Here is a 19,326-nt window from a genome sequence, read left to right as displayed (position 1 = left end):
AGATCAGGAACAAGACAAGGGTGCCCACTCTCACCGCTGTTATTCAACATAGTTTTCAAAGTTTTAGCCATGGCAGTCAGAGAAGAAAAAGAAATGAAAGGAATCCAAATTGGAAAAGAAGTAAAACTGTCACTGTTTGCAGATGACATGATACAATACATAGCGAATCCTAAAAATGCTACCAGAAAACTACTAGAGCTAATCAATGAATTTGGTAAAGTAGCAGGATACAAAATTAATGCACAGAAATCTCTTGCATTCCTATACACTAGCAATGAAAGAACAGAAAGAAAAATTAAGGAAACACTCCCATTTACCATTGCAACAAAAAGAATAAAATACCTACAAATAATCCTACCTGAGGAGACAAAAGACCTATATTCAGAAAACTATAAGATACTGATGAAACAAATCTAAGATGATACAAACAGATGGAGACATATACCATGATCTTGGATTGGAAGAATCAACATTGAGAAAATCACTGTAGTACCCAAAGCAATCTACAGATTCAGTGCAATCCCTATCAAACTACCTATGGCATTTTCCACAGAACTAGAACAAAAAATATTACAATTTGTATAGAAACACAAAAGACCCCAAATAGCCAAAGCAATCTTGAGAAAGAAAAACGGAGCTGGAAGAATCAGTCTCCCTGACTTCAGACTATACTACAAAGTTACGGTAATCAAGACAGTATGGTACTGGCACAGAAGTAGAAATATAGATCAATGGAACAGGATAGAAAGCCCAGAGACAAAACCACACACATATGGTCACGTTATCTTTGACAAAGGAGGCAAGAATATACAATGGACAAAAGACAGCCTCTTCAATCAGTGGTGCTTGGAAAACTGGACAGCTACATGTAAAAGAATGAAATTGGAACACTTCCTAACACCATACACAAAAATAAACTCAAAATGGATTAAAGACCTGAATGTAAGGCCAGACACTATAAAACTCTTAGAGGAAAACATAGGCAGAACACTCTTTGACATAAATCAGCAAGATCCTTTTTGACCCACCTCCTAGAGTAATGGAAATAAAATAAAAAATAAATGAATGGGACCTAATGAAACTTAAAAGCTTTTGCACAGTGAAGGAAACCATAAGCAAGACAAAAAGACAACCCTCAGAATGGGAGAAAGTATTTGCAAAAGAAGCAACTGACAAAGGATTAATCTCCAAACTATACAAGCAGCTCATACAGCTCAATATCAAAAAAAAACCCAGTCCAAAAATAGGTGGAAGACCTAAACAGACATTGCTCCAAAGAAGATATACCAATTGCCAACAAACACATGAAAGAATGCTCAGCATCACTAATCATTAGAGAAATGCAAATCAAAACTACAGTGAGGTATTACCTCACACCAGCCAGAATGGCCATCATCAAAAAATCTACAAACGATAAATGCTGGAGAGGGTGTGGAGAAAAGGGAACCCTCTTGCACTGTTAGTGGGAATGTAAATTGATACAGCCACTATGGCGAACAGTATGGAGGTTCCTTAAAAAACTAAAAAAAGAACTACCATATGACCTAGCAATCCCACTCCTGGGCATATATCACGAGAAAGCCATAATTCTAAAGAGACATGTACCACAAGGTTCATTGTAGCACTATTTACAATAGCCAGGACATGGAAGCAAGTGCCCATCGACAGATGAATGGGTAAAGAAGATGTGGCACATATATACACTGGGATATTACTCAGCCATAAAAAGAAATGAAATTGAGTTATTTGTAGTGAGGTAGATGGACCTAGAGTCTGTCATACACAGTGAAGTAAGTCAGAAAGAGAAAAACAAATACCGTTTGCTAACACATATGTATGGTATCTGTAAAAGGAAAATGGTTCTGATGAACCTAGGGGCAGGACAGGAATAAAGACGCAGACGTAGAGAACGGACTTGAGGACACTGGTGGCAGGGGGACGGGGATGCTGGGACGAAGTGAGAGAGTGGCATGGACTAATATATACTACCAAATATAAAATAGATAGCTAGTGGGAAGCAGCCACATAGCACAGGGAGATCAGCTTGGTGCTTTGTGACCACCTAGAGGGGTGGGATAGGGATAGTTGGAGGGAGGCTCAAGAGGGAGGGGATATGGGGATATATGTATACATATAGCTGATTCACTTTGTTATTGAGCAGAAACTAACACAACATTGTAAGGTAATTACACTGCAATAAAGATGTAAAAAAAAAAATCATAAGGGAAAAAAAAAGCCATTAAAATGTTCAAACCTTTTGGTCCAGGCATTTTGCTTCTCTGAGTTTATCCTAAGAAAATGATCAGAGAAATTCAAACCAACTTTATTTTACGAGGATAAAAAAAATGAAAACAACTTAAATATTTCATAGCAGATCATTAATTTTACATGCATTTTATATAAACTGCTGTTCATCCTTATGATGAAATGTAATGCACCTGTTAAAGATCAGGTTAAGAAAAATTTTAAATTCTCGAGAAAGATTAAGTGGAAAATTTGAGTTTCAAAAAAATTGATTTAGAGTGTGATCTCAATCTGCATACATGAAGATATTAACTAAAAACAGTGGCTGTCTTTGAGTGGGGAGATTGCAGTAAATTTTCTTCTTTAGGTAATCTCCAAGTTTTGTGTAATTAATAAATTACCTTTATAATCAATCAGAAAAAAGTGAAAGCTCTTTTTTTTTTTTTAGCATCTCATAGTTTATGGCTTTATTTCATTAGTGTAGTTTTTACGTCTTTGTATTCTCATGACTCATCTCTCCAAAGATCATTTAAAATGCCCTGGATGCATGACTTTTTTCTCAGAATCATGCATTCTTTCTTAAAGACAGGAATTAGAGCCATAGTCACCAAAATAATTACTCTAAAGAAGGAGAGCAGAGACAGTGTCTTGGTGATGCAAAGCAATATTGCTGGAATTTTTTCTTTTTCTTTTTTTATTTGTAGTGGGGTTTTTTTTCCCAGTTATTGAGATCTGGTTAACGCATAACACTGTATAGTCTAAGGTATACAACATAATCATTTGATATATGTATACATCGTGAAATGATGACCACAGTAAGCTTAGTTAACATCTATCACCTCACATAGTTATGAATTTCTTTTTCTTATGATGAGAACTTTTAAGATCTACTCTCTTAGCAATTTTCAAGTATAGTATTGTTAACTACTGTCACTATGCTATACATTACATCCCCAGAACTTATTCATCTTATAACTGGAAGTTTGTACCCTTTTAAAAAATTTTTATGTTTTATTTTTTATTGACGTATAGTTGATTTACAATGTTTCAGATGTGCAGCAGAGTGATTCAGTTATAGAAAGCTACTTTTAAATGTTGGCCATCTTTACCAAAAAAATAAAATAATAATAATCGAGTTAAAAAATTTTGCAGAGAAATATTAGGTGTCTGACTAAGATTGGATCTGAGTTCTTTGGACAGACATTGAGAACCAACTAGCCGTTCTGCTTTGTCCCTCAAAGATCAACATGCTTCTTAACTTTCAACTGGGGGAGAACTGCCCGTGCCCAGAAGAGATCCGGGAGGAGATGTATGACTTCCACGAGGACCTTCTCATTCACTGCGGTGAGCTTCCGAGATAAAAGCTTTATGAAAGACAAGTCTGTTCATGATTCCTTCGTTAGAAGCTCAGGGGGGGTTGCGAAGTTAGTTTTCTATTTTAAACTACAATACCAATTGTCCAAGAAATGATTCTCTCCAAAACTATTTGGGTCAGAGAAGATACAGGACATCATCCTGGCATAATACATAACTGAAACTACTACCTAGAAGAAATTTTGCTGAGATCTAAGAGAGAACTGGGTCTCTAAAGAAGGAAAGAAAAGAACTGATCTTTATATAAACCTCACCCAATTTACCTCAAGTTAGATAGTTGGGACTGTGTTCCCAGCTGAGCCAAGATTCCGATCCCCTTTGCTTTTTAGCTTCTGTGATGATGTAAGTATGGCCATGTCTGCCCTTAAGGATTCGAAACCAGCCATCCCTGCTTAGATACATATCTGCTCGTTTTAAAGTGGCTCTCAGCAGTTGTGCTGCTTGTACATGGGTGGATTGAGCACTATGTGGATAAGAGATGACTTTTTCATTTGAAGTAACTCATGGTTAACTTTCTTTGTGGACACTCTAGAGCCCATTTTGGGTATGGGTTAGAAAAAGTTAAGTCTTGGGATTGAAATTACTTAATGTTCTTGTATACAAGAAATCATCTTTTTAAAAAACTTGCCAAAAGACATAATATAGATAAATACTTAGGGGAGACTGCCTATAGTATCCTTAGAAAGTTCCAAAGGGTGGAAAGCAGTGTTTCTATGTTCTTTCCATCATCTGGTGGCTTCATGTACTGTTTGAGGTTATCACTCTGTTATGTGACTTGCTTAGGGGTTCCCCTGGAGGAAGAGGAAGCGGAAGAGGAAGACGCCTCCTGGACTGGAAAATTCCGTGCCTTGGTGTATAAAATCAAAGGCTCTTCCAAGCCAGAGAAGGAGCGGCCGACAGAGGAGGAGGAGAGATGCCCTAGTAAGTTCCAGAGCCTTTCAATCACACTGCCCCCAACCTGGAGCTCTTCTAAGACTTAATTAAGATCACGGACTTTCTAAGCAAATACTGTGGGATAGAGAAGGGATGCTTAGCTAGCTTCAAGGAAGCATTCTGTTATGATTTGTAGAACTTATTGCTATGTGTTTGGGGCTATGCTTTTCTTCTGACTTAAGGAACTTCCTTTGAGTCGTCTTTTAGGGATGGATTGCTTGGTGGGTCTGCTCTTATCTGTCTACTTTTAAATGCCTATAAACAGAGTTCTGTTCTTTCTTTTATGTGTTCATAATCTTCCTCTTCTAAACCACTGTTGTTTCTGTCACTTTTTTTTGTGGTTCCTTAGCGTTGAAAATTGCCCCAGCAAGGAAATAATGTAATAATAATAAGGCAGAAGTAAAGGGAATAGATTGTGGGGTTTGGAGGGGGGGGGTTGGGTTTTGGCTACGATTTTCCTAATATAACATCCCAGAGGAATTGGACCTTCTGTTTTTCAACATTCACGAACCTTGTTCAAATCATTTCTCTAATCCTTATAGTACAGATGACTCCTACCATTTCGACCCATGTTGAAACAAGATCGTAATTTGTTCTGCAAGGCAGTTGACTGTCCATTGCCATTAACATTTCAAGAGGAAGATTGTCTGCATATTATAATCAGTCTGCTCCATCGTACCAAATTCTGCAAATATTTCAGTGTCTAAAGAAGAAGGAATTTCCCAGGTTTAATATAGTTGCCTTTTATCTTATTCCCTGTTCCTATCCATCTTAGAACATGCTTTCAAACTATAGACTAGAGCAATAGACTGTCAAGATGTGCTCAGTTTGTTTGAAAACACTGCTTTGGGGTTCATACATCTTATTGCCCTTTCGATTGACCTTCCATCTTTGTCAGACTATCTCTGAAGGGAAAGAATCCTCCGCACTTATCAGCAGAAGTGTAGAAGCCTCTGGAAGCAGTTGCACTGGCAACCCTTGGTCGGTCCTATTTGTCACCATGGCGTGGGGGGGAGGGTCTTTGGTGAGGACAGGCCAGCATGATTCAAAGGTCCAAAAAAGTGAGTTTAGACTCCCTTTGTGGTACTGCCAAAGCAGAACTAAAAATAGGCTGAGTTGACCCATATTCCCTGTGGAGAGTCAGTTTTGAAAGTGGTTGCTTCTTTCTAAAACAATATGTCACAGCCAGGGGGTCCTCCAAGGTGACCGCTTCATGTTAGGTAAATGGAGTCACTTAGATTAAGTCACCAAGCTCTGTGAAGTCTCCCTAACTCTAAGAATGGTGTCCAAGCTCTAAGGACTGCAGTCTTTAGCATTGCTACCCCGGGCCTCAGGCAGAAAGATTATGTTCTGTCCTGGAAGGATGTGCAAACCTGAAAGGCTACCCCAGCATGAGACACCATGGAGCGCCCCATGCTGCTTCCATTCCACAAGCAGAATTCTGAGAGGTTCAAGCTTTGTGTCATAAGTCTTCTTTCCTGCAGTCCCAGAAGTAGAAATAGAAGGTGGCCAAGCATGTCTGGTTGGCAGGATACAGGTTCCCTGCCAGATGTTCCAGGGACATAAAGCTCCTCACTCAGGGCTGACATTTTTTTTGTTTTTACATCTTTATTGGAGTATAATTGCTTTACAATGGTGTGTTAGTTTCTGCTTTATAACAAAGTGAATCAGTTATACATATACATATTTTCCCATATCTCTTCCCTCTTGCGTCTCCCTCCCTCCCACCCTCCCTATCCCACCCCTCCAGGCGGTCACAAAGCACCGAGCTGATCTCCCTGTGCTATGCAGCTGCTTCCCACTAGCTATCTACCTTACGTTTGGTAGTGTATATATGTCCATGCCTCTCTCTCGCTTTGTCACAGCTCACCCTTCCCCCTCCCCATATCCTCAAGACCATTCTCTAGTAGGTCTGTGTCTTTATTCCTGTCTAAACCCTAGGTGCTTCATGACATTTTTTTCTTCTTAGATTCCATATATATGTGTTAGCATACAGTATTTGTCTTTCTCTTTCTCACTTACTTCACTCTGTATGACAGACTCTGGGTCTATCCACCTCATTATAGATAGCTCAATGTCGTTTCTTTTTATGGCTGAGTAATATTCCATTGTATATATGTGCCACATCTTCTTTATCCATTCGTCCAATGATGGAAACTTAGGTTGTTTCCATCTCCGGGCTATTGTAAATAGAGCTGCAATGAACATTTTGGTACATGACTCTTTTTGAATTATGGTTTTCTTAGGGTATATGCCCAGTAGTGAGATTTCAGGGTCATAGTGTAGTTCTATTTGTAGTTTTTTAAGGAACCTCCATACTGTTCTCCACAGTGGCTGTATCAATTTACGTTCCCACCAACAGTGCAAGAGGGCTCCCTTTTCTCCACACCCTCTCCAGCATTTATTGTTTATAGATTTTTTGATGATGGCCATTCTGACTTGTGTGAGATGATATCTCATTGTAGTTTTGATTTGCATTTCTCTAATGATTAATGAAGTTGAGCATTCTTTCATGTGTTTGTTGGCAGTCTGTATATCTTCTTTGGAGAAATGTCTATTTAGGTCTTCTGCCCATTTTTGGATTGGGTTGTTTGTTTTTTTGTTATTAAGCTGCATGAGCTGCTTATATATTTTGCAGATTAATCCTTTGTCAGTTGCTTCATTTGCAAATATTTTCTCCCATTCTGAGGGTTGTCTTTGGGTCTTATTTATGGTTTCCTTTGCTGTGCAAAAGCTTTTAAGTTTCATTAGGTCCCATTTGTTTATTTTTGTTTTTATTTCCATTTCTCTAGGAGGTGGGTCAAAAAGGATTTGCTGTGATTTATGTCATAGAGTGTTCTGCCTATGTTTTCCTCTAAGAGTTTGGTAGTTTCTGGCCTTACATTTAGTTCTTTAATCCGTTTTGAGTTTATTTTTGTGTATGGTGTTAGGGAGTGATCTAATCTCATACTTTTACATGTACCTGTCCAGTTTTCCCAGCACCACTTATTGAAGAGGCTTGTCCTTTCTACACTGTATATTCCTGCCTCCTTTATCAAAGATAAGGTGACCATATGTGCGTGGATTTCTCTCTGGGCTTTCTATCCTATTCCATTGATCTATCTTTCTGTTTTTGTGCCAGTACCATACTGTCTTGATTACTGTAGCTTTGTAGTATAGTCTGAAGTCAGGGAGCCTGATTCCTCCAGCTCCGTTTTTTGTTCTCAAGATTGCTTTGGCTATTCGGGGTCTTTTGTGTTTCCATACAAATTGTGAAATTTTTTGTTCTAGTTCTGTGAAAAATGCCAGTGGTAGTTTGATAGAGATTGCATTGAATCTGTAGATTGCTTTGGGTAGTAGAGTCATTTTCACAATGTTGATTCTTCCAATCCAGGAACATGGTATATCTCTCCATCTATTTGTATCATCTTTATTTTCTTTCATCAGTGTCTTATAATTTTCTGCATATAGGTTTTTTGTCTCCTTAGGTAGGTTTATTCCTAGATATTTTATTCTTTTTGTTGCAATGGTAAGTGGGAGTGTTTTCTTGATTTCACTTTCAGATTTTTCATGATTAGTGTATAGGAATGCCAGAGATTTCTGTGCATTAATTTTGTATCCTGCTACTTTACCAAATTCATTGATTAGCTCTAGTAGTTTTCTGGTAGCATCTTTAGGATTCTCTATGTGTAGTATCATGTCATCTGCAAACAGTGACAGCTTTACTTCTTCTTTTCTGATTTGAGTTCCTTTTATTTCCTTTTCTTCTCTGATTGCTGTGGCTAAAACTTCCAAAACTCTGTTGAATAAGAGTGGTTAGAGTGGGCAACCTTGTCTTGTTCCTGATCTTAGTGGAAATGCTTTCAGTTTTTCACCATTGAGGACGATGTTGGCTGTGGGTTTGTCATATATGGCCTTTATTATGTTGAGGAAAGTTCCCTCTATGCCTACTTTCTGGAGGGTTTTTATCATAAATGGGTGTTGAATTTTGTCGAAAGCTTTCTCTGCATCTATTGAGATGATCATATGGTTTTTCTCCTTCAATTTGTTAATATGGTGTATCACGTTGATTGATTTGTGTATATTGAAGAATCCTTGCATTCCTGGAATAAACCCCGCTTGATCCGTTTAATGTGCTGTTGGATTCTGTTTGCTAGTATTTTGTTGAGGATTTTTGCATCTGTGTTCATCAGTGATATTGGCCTGTAGTTTTCTTTCTTTGTGATATCCTTGTCTGGTTTTGGTATCAAGGTGATGGTGGCCTCGTAGAATGAGTTTGGGAGTGTTCCTCCCTCTGCTATATTTTGGAAGACTTTGAGGAGGATAGGTGTTAGCTCTTCTCTAAATGTTTGATAGAATTCGCCTGGGAAGCCATCTGGTCCTGGGCTTTTGTTAGTTGGAAGATTTTTAATCACAGTTTCAATTTCAGTGTTTGTGATTGATCTGTTCATATTTCTATTCAAATAGAAATATTTCTATTTCTTCCTGATTCAGTCTTGGCAGGTTGTGCATTTCTAAGAATTTTTCCATTTCTTCCAGGTTGTCCATTTTATTGGCATAGTGTTGCTTGTAGTAATCTCTCATGATCTTTTGTATTTCTGCAGTGTCAGTTGTTACTTCTCCTTCTTCATTTCTAATTCTATTGATTTGAGTCTTCTCCCTTTTTTTCTTGATGAGTCTGGCTAATGGTTTATCAATTTTGTTTATCTTCTCAAAGAACCAGCTTTTAGTTTTATTGATCTTTGCTATCGTTTCCTTCATTTCTTTTTCATTTATTTCTGATCTGATTTTTATGACTTCTTTCCTTCTGCTAACTTTGGGGTTCTTTTGTTCTTCTTTCTCTAATTGCTTTAGGTGCAAGGTTAGGTTGTTTATTTGAGATGTTTCCTGTTTCTTAAGGTAGCATTGTATTGCTATAAACTTCCCTCTTAGAACTTCTTTTGCTGCATCCCATAGATTTTTGGTCATCGTGTCTCCATTGTCTTTTGTTTCTAGGTATTTTTTAATTTCCTCTTTGATTTCTTCATTGATCACATCGTTATTAAGTAGTGTATTGTTTAGCCTCCATGTGTTTGTATTTCTTACAGATCTTTCCCTGTAATTGATATCTAGTCTTATAGCGTTGTGGTCGGAAAAGATACTTGATACAATTTCAATTTTCTTAAATTTACCAAGGCTTGATTTGTGACCCAAGATATGATCTATCCTGGAGAATGTTCCATGAGCACTTGAGAAAAATGTGTATTCTGTTGTTTCGGGATGGAATGTCCTATAAATATCAGTTAAGTCCATCTTGTTTAATGTATCATTTAAAGCTTGTGTTTCCTTATTTATTTTCATTTTGGATGATCTGTCCATTGGTGAAAGTTGGGTGTTAAAGTCCCCTACTATGAATGTGTTACTGTCGATTTCTCTTTTTATGGCTGTTAGTATTTGCCTTATGTATTGAGGTGCTCCTATGTTGGCTGCATAAATATTTACAATTGTTATATATTCTTCTTGGATCAATCCCTTGATCATTATGTAGTGTCCTTCTTTGTCTTTTGTAATAGTCTTTATTTTAAAGTCTATTTTGTCTGATATGAGAATTGCTACTCCAGCTTTCTTCTGGTTTCCATTTGCATGGAATATCTTTTTCCATCCCCTTACTTTCAGTCTGTATGTGTCTCTAGGTCTGAAGTGGGTCTCTTGTAGACAGCAAATATATGGGTCTTGTTTTTGTATCCATTCAGCCAATCTCTGTCTTTTGGTGGGAGCATTTAGTCCATTTACATTTAAGGTAATTATCGATATGTATGTTCCTATTCCCATTTTCTTAATTGTTTTGGGTTCATTATTGTAGGTCTTTTCCTTCTCTTGTGTTTCTTGCCTAGAGAAGTTCCTTTAGCAGTTGTTGTAAAGCTGGTTTGGTGGTGCTGAACTCTCTCAGCTTTTGCTTGTCTGTAAAGGTTTTAATTTCTCCATCAAATCTGAATGAGATCCTTGCCGGGTAGAGTAATCTTGGTTGCAGTTTTTTCTCCTTCATCAGTTTAAATATGTCCTGCCAGTCCCTTCTGGCTTGCAGAGTTTCTGCTGAAAGATCAGCTGTTAACCTTATAGGGATTCCCTTGTGTGTTATTTTTCCCTTGCTGCTTTTAATATGTTTTCTTTGTATTTAATGTTTGACAGTTTGATTAATATGTGCCTTGGCGTGTTTCTCCTTCGATTTATCCTGTATGGGACTCTCTGTGCTTCCTGGACTTGATTAACTATTTCCTTTCCCATATTAGGGAAGTTTTCAACTATAATCTCTTCAAATATTTTCTCAGACCCTTTGTTTTTCTCTTCTTCTTCTGGGACCCCTATAATTTGAATGTTGTTGCATTTAATGTTGTCCTACACATCTCTGAGACTATCCTCAATTCTTTTCATTCTTTTTCCTTTATTCTGCTCTGCGGTAGTTACTTCCACTATTTTATCTTCCAGGTCACTTATCTGTTCTTCTGCCTCAGTTATTCTGCTCTTGATTCCTTATAGAGAAATTTTAATTTCATTTATTGTGTTGTTCATCATTGTTTGTTTGCTCTGTAGTTCTTCTAGGTCCTTGTTACATGTTTCTTGTATTTTCTCCATTCTATCTCCAAGATTTTGGATCATCTTTACCATCATTATTCTGAATTCTTTTTCAGGTAGACTGCCTATTTCCTCTTCATTTGTTAGGTCTGGTGGGTTTTTATCTTGCTCCTTCATCTGCTGTGTGTTTTTCTGTCTTCTGTTTTGCTTATCTTACTGTGTTTGGGGTCTCCTTTTTGCAGGCTGCAGGTTCGTAGTTCCTGTTGTTTTTGGTGTCTGTCTCCAGTGGCTAAGATTGGTTCAGTGGGTTGTGTAGGCTTCCTGGTGGAGGGGACTAGTGCCTGTGTTCTGGTGGATGAGGTTGGATCTTGTCTTTCTGGTGGGCAGGTCCATGTCTGGTGGTGTGTTTTGGGGTGTCTGTGGACTTATTATGGTTTTAGGCAGCCTGTCTGCTAATGGGTGGGGTTGTGTTCCTGTCTTGCTAGTTGTTTAGCATAGGATGTCCAGCACTGTAGCTTTCTGGTCGTTGAGTGAAGCTGGGTGCTGGTGTTGAGATGGAGATCTCTGGGAGATTTTCACCGTTTGATATATTATGTGGAGCTGGGAGGTCTCTTGTGGACCAGTGTCCTGAAGTTGGCTCTCCCACCTCAGAGGCACAGCACTGACTCCTGGCTGCAGCACGAAGAGCCTTTCATCCACACGGCTTAGAATAAAAGGGAGAAAAAGTAGAAAGAAAGAATTAGTAGAAGTAGAAAGAAAGGAGGGAGGGAGGGAGGGAGGAAGGAAGGAAGGAGGGAATGAAGGAAAAAAGAAGATAAAGTTAAATAAAGTAAGATAAAGTATAATAAAGTTATTAAAATAAAAAAATAATTAAGAAAAGAAAGATTTAAAAAAAACGGACGGATAGAACCCTAGGACAAATGGTGGAAGCAAAGCTATACAGACAAAATCACACACAGAAGCATACACATACACACTCACAAAAAGAGGAAAAGGGGAAAAAAATCATAAATCTTGCTCTCAAAGTCCACCTCCTTAATTTGGGATGATTCGTTGTCTATTCATGTATTCCACAGATGCAGGGTACATCAAGTTGATTGTGGAGCTTTAATCCGCTGCTTCTGAGGCTGCAGGGAGAGATTTCCCTTTCTCTTCTTTGTTCTCACAGCTCCCAGGGGCTCAGCTTTAGATTTGGCCCCGCCTCTGCGTGTAGGTAGCTGGAGGTCATCTGTTCTTCACTCAGACAGGATGGGGTTAAAGGAGCAGCTGACTGGGGGCTCTGGCTCACTCAGGCGGGGCGGAGGGAGGGGCACGGAGTGCGGGGCGGGCCTGCGGCAGCAGAGGCCGGCGTGACAGCGTGACAGCGTGACGTTGCACCAGCCTGAGGCGCGCCGTGCGTTCTTCCGGGGCAGTTGTCCCTGGATCCCGGGACCCTGGCAATGGCGGGCTGCACAGGCTCCCGAAGGGGGGTGTGGAGAGTGACCTGTGCTCGCACACAGGCTTCTTGGTGGCGGCAGCAGCAGCCTTAACGTCTCCTGCCCGTCTCTGGGGTCCGCGCTTTTAGCCGCGGCTCGCGCCCGTCTCTGGAGCTCCTTTAAGCAACGCTCTTAATCCCCTCTTTTCGCGCACCAGGAAACAAAGAGGGAAGAAAAAGTCTCTTGCCTCTTCGGCAGGTCCAGACTTTTCCCCGGACTCCCTCCCGGCTAGCCTTGGTGCACTAACCCCCTGTAGGCTGTGTTCACGCCGCCAACCCCATTCCTCTCCCGGCGCTCTGACCGAAGCCCGAGCCTCAGCTCCCAGCCCCGCCCGGCCCGGCGGGTGAGCCGACAAGCCTCTCTGGCTGGTGAGTGCTGGTCGGCACCGATCCTCTGTGCCGGAATCTCTCTTTGTCCTCGGCACCCCTGTAGCTGTGCTCTTCTCCGCGGCGCCGAAGCTTTCCCCCTCCCGCCACCCGCAGTCTCCGCCCGCGAAGGGGCTTCCTTGTGTGTGGGAACATTTCCTCCTTCACGGCTCCCTCCCACTGGTGCAGGTACGGTCCCTATCCTTTTGTCTCTGTTTATTCTTTTTTTCTTTTGCCCTATCCAGGTATGTGGGGGCGTTTCTTGCCTTTTGGGAGGTCTGAGGTCTTCTGCTAGCGTTCAGTAGGTGTTCTGTAGGAGTTGTTCCACGTGTGATGTATTTCTGGTGTATCTGTGGGGAGGGAGGTGATCTCCGCGTCTTACTCTTCCGCCATCTTCCCGGAAGCCCCAGGGCTGACATTTTAAGAGAAAATCTTGGGGATGGTTTAAGTGCCATACCCCCCAAAATAGTTTTTCACTTGATTGAATGGAACTGATGTTTCTGAATGCATAGCCAGTTGCCATAAAGGTTTCTAATCCTTTAAAATATTGGTAACTTTGCTCGTTTTTGCTTATGATTTCTTACCCTTGCATTTGATAAAATATTAAAAGTTTAGATAATGAGAATTGCATGCTATAGTGAACTGACAGTTTACCAAATAGTTCATATATATTAGTTTACTGCTGTTAGTTTTTTTTCACTCCTCCATTGTGTAGGTGATGAACATAGGACTCGGAAGAGTTAAGGGCTACTTGTTCATGCACTAATTCTTTCCACCCTTACCTAGTTCCAGAAAAATTTCCAGATCTAGAATGGCAACAAGATGAGTAAAGCTGTGACTTGACTGAGGTCTTCTGACTCTGATTCCACGCTGTTTCCATTGTCCCATGATACGACATTTGCCAAAGAATTTTTCAGCATGTGTATCCATGAGCCCTCAACCCACATATTATACATATTATCAGTACATACAGAATGGCTTCTTAAAACCTTCATCTTTTTATCTTGCTTACTGCATCTGTGAGGTAACTTGCTCCTGTGAATCATTGTTATGCATAGGAATCTGAACCCAACAGAAGTCAAAATTTTAACATCAAAAAGTTAACCCAGCCAAAGATCTGGACTCAGGGTTTTCAGGGCAGGTGGTACAACTTCTCCTCTATGAGCAGTTGGTGTTGGCCAGATAAACTGCAGGGGACCTCAGCTTTTAGGAAAGAGGAAGCAAGTGTCCTGAAACCCGTAAGAATCCTGCGAACTGGTTCGGTGTTACAGGGATTTGCCCAAACTAATTCCAAGTCATATTGTGCTGGAAGTTGTTACAATCTGATCAAAAGATTATATGATAATGAAGAGGTTAAAAAAAAAACCCTCTAATAGTAGCAGCCCACCATACTAAGTCACATTTCTTTTTTAATATCCCATCCATCACATTCCCTGGAAAATCTTTTGCCTGTTCGTTGGAGGCCAGTGCTTCTTGCACACTACAATGTAAGTAGGGTTTCCTTGAATATATATCTGTAGCCCCTGAGTTATCCCTCCAGAAGAGGCCAACCAGCTCTTTCTGCTAAATTCTAAATTTAACAAAATAAAAATCACCTGTCACTTCACAGCTCAAAGTTGGTGCCTTCCTGACCTCTGTCATTCTCTGAGCGCTTTCTCTATGGCAGGTTTTTTCGTAATCTCTGCAAAGAAAGCTGCTACCTGTATCAGCTCTCACCCAGTCACTGAATAACCTGAGCCCTAGACCAAAATCCTCCCCCCACCTAAATGCTGCAGCCTTTTCTCATGCTGAGGAGGGGAAAAAAGTCTACTGATCGCCACCAAAATAAGTCTTGGGCCCCAACCCAAATACTCACACACAAAGTAAGATAACTTAGCAGTAGGTATATCTGTGGCACTCGGGCAGTATTTCTAAGCCTCTTTAGATTCTCTCCAAACAGCTTCTCCCTGAGACATACACACACAGGTACCTCCTCCATGTTGTCCTTTTCTCAGTCTCATCCTCCGTCACCCTGCCCCTGCCACATTGTGGAATTTCTAACAGGGCATGTGTGACTTTCCACCTCAGGTAGAGTGTCTGTATACCTGTTTATTTTCTTACTGGGACCACACCTTACTTGTTTCCACATTCAGCTCATGGGCACAAATCTTTTTGACCTCCAATGCATGTTAGTCATTTGAGACTCACAAAGATGAAGAAAACAAGGACCTCACAGACAAAGGAGTGAATATGTGTGGACAGGCAACTCGATATAACATGAGGTCAGATGTGCTATAGTTAAAGGACAGTAGGTGACCAGAGGAGGGGGATTGGAAAAGTGTCCATAAAGAACATAGTTGGGTGGATACATAAGGGAGAGGTATTTTTGGTGAAAGGAGCTACTTCAACAAAGCCCAGAGGCAAAAAAAATTCACATTCCAAGAGTGGCAATGAGTTGAGATTGGCTGAATTATAAGAAGAGTAGAATAAGGAAGAGTGGAAAGGTAGGGTGGTGTTAGAGCAGAGTCTTGAAAAATCCAGCAGTTAAACTATATTCCGTCTTGGAGTGTGACATGTTACTGTTCCTGCGTATTTTATACTACTTGGCCTTACAGCTGCTGGGAGGAGGCATTGACATTTACATGGTACCCACTGTGTCCTGAGCATTGTCTTAAGCACTCTGTAAGTATTACCTCATTTAATTCTCACAACGAAAATATGCAGTTGACAGTATTATTCCTATTTTACAGTTGAAGAAACTGAAGTAAAGACAGATTAAATAACTTTCCAGAGTCACACAGGGGTGGCATAAAAATTCAAACCTTTGTCCACCTGAGTCTAATTCCCATCCATATTATTTATATAATAACATTATAGCAATGACGATGAAAGGTTCTTGAGGACTAAATTGTTCTTTTATTCAGTAATAGTGAGGTAGGGACTTCCCTGGAAGTCCAGTGGTTAGGACTCCACGCTTCCCCTGCCGGGGGCCCGGGTTCGATCCCTGGTCGGGGAACTAAGATGCCGCAAGCTGTGCAGCGTGGCGTGCGCGCGCGCACACACACACACACACACACACACACACACGTATATATACAAATAAAATTTTTAAAAAATAGTGAGGTAGTTATAAGCACAGGACTCTGGAGTTAGGCTGCCTGGTCTTAAATTCTAGCTCTGCTACTCTCACTATGAGAGTGAACATGTGACCATGTCTCTGTGCCTCAGTTTTCTCATCGTTACGATGGACATAGCGTTAATGCTTCCCTCGTTTGGTTGATGTGATGATTAAATTAGTTAATACATGCAAAGTGCTTTGAAGTGTGCCTGGCACAGAGTGAGCACTAATTTCAAGCATTTTTTGGCTATTAAAATGTTTGTTGATCACCTGCCATATCTCAGACACTGTATTTAGCACCGGTCGATCTATTTTAGCAAGATAACCATCCAAAGGACTGCAGCGGGGATACATTGGAGGTATGGGGGCCCATTGGGACATCGCTGCAGTGCCCTAGATGTGAAGTTCTGAGGACTTAAATAAGGGTGGTGGGGTAGGAAGGATAGTGATCCCACAGATGTCCATATCCCTGGAACCTATACATATGTTAAATGACAAAGGGAAACTTAATTGCAAGAGGAATTAAGGCTGCTTATCAGCTGGCCTTAAAGTAGGGAAATCTCCTGGATTTCTGGAGTGGACCCAAAGTAACCACAAGGGTCCTTAAAAGTGAAAGAAGGTGGCAGACGAGAGTTAGAGGGTTGGGGACACGAGAAGGGCCTGGCTTAAGTCTCCTGGTGGAAGAGCCCATGAGCCAAGGAATGCCGGAAGCCTCTAGAGGCTAGAAAAAGCAAGGAAATGGATTCTCCCTTAGGGCCTTCAGAAAGAAATGCACCCTGCCACACCATGATTTTAGCCCAGTCTGGGTTTACCCATATCTGGGTCAGACTTCTCATCTCTAAAACTGTAAGATAGCAAATTGGTATTGTTTTGCCACCAAGTTTGTGCTGATTGTCACAGCAGGAAAAAAAAAAATTAATACAGGTGTTAACAGCAAGAAGTGAGCTCAAGGGGCCCAGCCACATTCTAAAAGTAGGGTTGGCATATCTTGATGACCAGTTGGAAATATGAGGAAGAGGAAGGGGTTACAGATGGTCTTTGCATTACTGATGGGACAGGATGGGTGACTGTGTTAACAGACATGGGGGTGGGGGGAGGCAGAGCTTAACTTTTATTTAGCTCCATAGGAGACACAGGAAGATTTTCCACACCTGGTCTCAATCTACTGGCTAGCCCTGCATGGCAGGTGAAACAGGCATTGTGAGTCCCAGCTTAGAGATGAGGAAGTAGAGAATCCGAGGCATGCGGTGACTTGCCCACCGATAGATGGCAGAGCAGGGTCGGAACTCGTGATCGTGCACTGGCTCCCAGTCCAGAGCGCCACAGAAATCCATGCGTAAGAGGTGCTCTGCCCACCCTCGGAGTAGCTTGCATTCTCGCGATGGAGAAGGGAGTCTGTCAGGAGAGGGAAAAACTACCATCGACTGAGCACCAGCTTTGTGCCAGGTTCTGTGCTAGAACCTGAGTTGTACCTCATCTGAGTTTATCGCACAGCAAACAGCCAGATAGAGTGGCAGGCAGATACCCATTTTGTACGCTACGCCGCTAAGCCTGAGAGAAGCAAAATAATTTGGACGACGTTCTTGCAACATGTGAAAAAGAGGCCAAGATGGGAATCAAGCTTCACATCCAGGGCAGGGACCCTGCCCTTTCAGAACTGTTACAGGGATGCTGGGCGAGGGCGGGAGGGAGTGAAGGGGCGGACAGGGAAGCACAGACATCAGGGACGCATGGCTGGGAGTTTGCCTCACCGTCAGTTTATTCTCCACGGTGAATAAGACATAGAAACTAAAATACAAGCAATTTGAGTGCTTTCCCAACAGAGTAGAGACAGAGACCTCAGGTCCCTGAGTCCTTTGCTGTCCCATCTGTGCTTCATCTTCATCTCAGAGATTTCCCTCCCTACCACATCAGCAAACATCATCTGTTCTCTCTGTTCTCTTTACCCTGTTGTCATCATCGGTCATTTAATCGCCTGAGTGTTCTTGAGAAAGTGATTATGAGGCTGGTTGACTATTTTAGAAACAACAGGCTAATTATCTCCATATGATGGATGAGACCCCGGGAGGCTGCAGAGATGGGCTGGCAGAACCGGCACCGTGAGCCCCACCGGTGCTTTGCGGGGCTGCCTCTAACGGGAGGGGGTGGCCGGCCAGCTGGGGAAACGGTCCTGGGGATGAAGCTGTCTGCTTCACAAGTGGGGATGCTCTGGCCAAGGTAGAAAACCACTGAGGGAGGGAAACAGATTTAGCAGAAATAGCCAACCGCCACGAGACTGTCCCCATATGGCGTGCCCTGAGAGCCAAGGTCCAGGGCAGCCAGGCCAGCGAGACTGGGCAGTTTGTAGGGTCCAGTTGTGCAGAGAGGTGAGCGGCTCCGTCTCCTGTACAGCACTCACTCCCCCGCTGCCTCAGCAGACCCCCTATTTACAAGATCCTTGGTTCGTTTATTAAATTGAAGTGCTTCTTTGCCAACATAAAAAATAAAGTGAGGGGCTTCCCTGGTGGTGCAGTGGTTGAGAGTCCGCCTGCCGATGCAGGGGACACGGGTTCGTGCCCCGGTCCAGGAAGATCCCACATGCCGCGGAGCGCCTGGGCCCGTGAGCCATGGCCGCTGAGCCTGCGCGTCCAGAGCCTGTGCTCCGCAATGGGAGAGGCCGCAACGGTGAGAGACCCGCGTACCGGGAAAGATAAATAAATAAATAAATAAATAAATAAATAAATAAATAAATAAATAAAATAAAAAATAAAGTGAGGATTAGTCTAACAACGGCCATCCATGTTGGAGAAACTCAGTTCCTGCCACGTCTGTCTTTTCTATTCTTACATGGTGGTCATGAGGGTTAAGTAAAAATTCAGATTCAGCATTTAGCACAGAGTCTGACACACAGGAAGCTCTTAGTAAATATTGGCTACTACTGTTGTGAGAAGTACAGTGTTCTAGCAAGCAGCCTGAACTTTCATCCTTATTCCCCAGCCAAGGAAGCCCGTAGAGAAGGAAGCGAGTAGACATGTCCCACAATTAAATGGAGAGCTGAGATGAACGAGAGCTGGGTGCTTTCTTAGACGTTCAGCTGCCTGCTGCAGAGCCAGGCAGTGGGGTGCGTGCGCATCACGTGTCTCTGGGGGTCTGACAGCCAGTGCCTGTTCATTGGGCCCCGTCGTAAACAGAGCGGTTCTTTCTTAGAATAACAATGTCCAGTTGTCTTTGCAGGCTTTGCCTTTCAGGTTTTCAGGGCCTTGTAACCTTGTTCTCAGTGATCTCAATAGCATCCTTGTTCTACTGAAATGAGGCAAAAGTGCCACCA

The 19,326-nt window shown here is 41.7% G+C and overlaps 1 protein-coding gene across 1 annotated transcript in view; it reads left to right on the top strand.

Moving 5' to 3' along the window:
- The window catches only part of RYR3 (ryanodine receptor 3), a 550,597-nt gene that overhangs the window by 376,815 nt on the left and 154,456 nt on the right, over window positions 1-19,326 (top strand). The window contains 2 exon segments of the mRNA XM_079909615.1: window positions 3,486-3,588; window positions 4,402-4,539. Of these exon segments, the coding sequence (XP_079765741.1) occupies window positions 3,486-3,588; window positions 4,402-4,539 (241 nt within the window).

The sequence above is a fragment of the Stenella coeruleoalba genome (genome assembly GCF_951394435.1).
Source record: "Stenella coeruleoalba genome assembly, chromosome: 2".
NCBI lineage: Eukaryota > Metazoa > Chordata > Mammalia > Artiodactyla > Delphinidae > Stenella > Stenella coeruleoalba.
The sequence above is the reverse complement of the archived record's forward strand: the minus strand, read 5'-3'. Positions and strand labels throughout refer to the sequence as shown.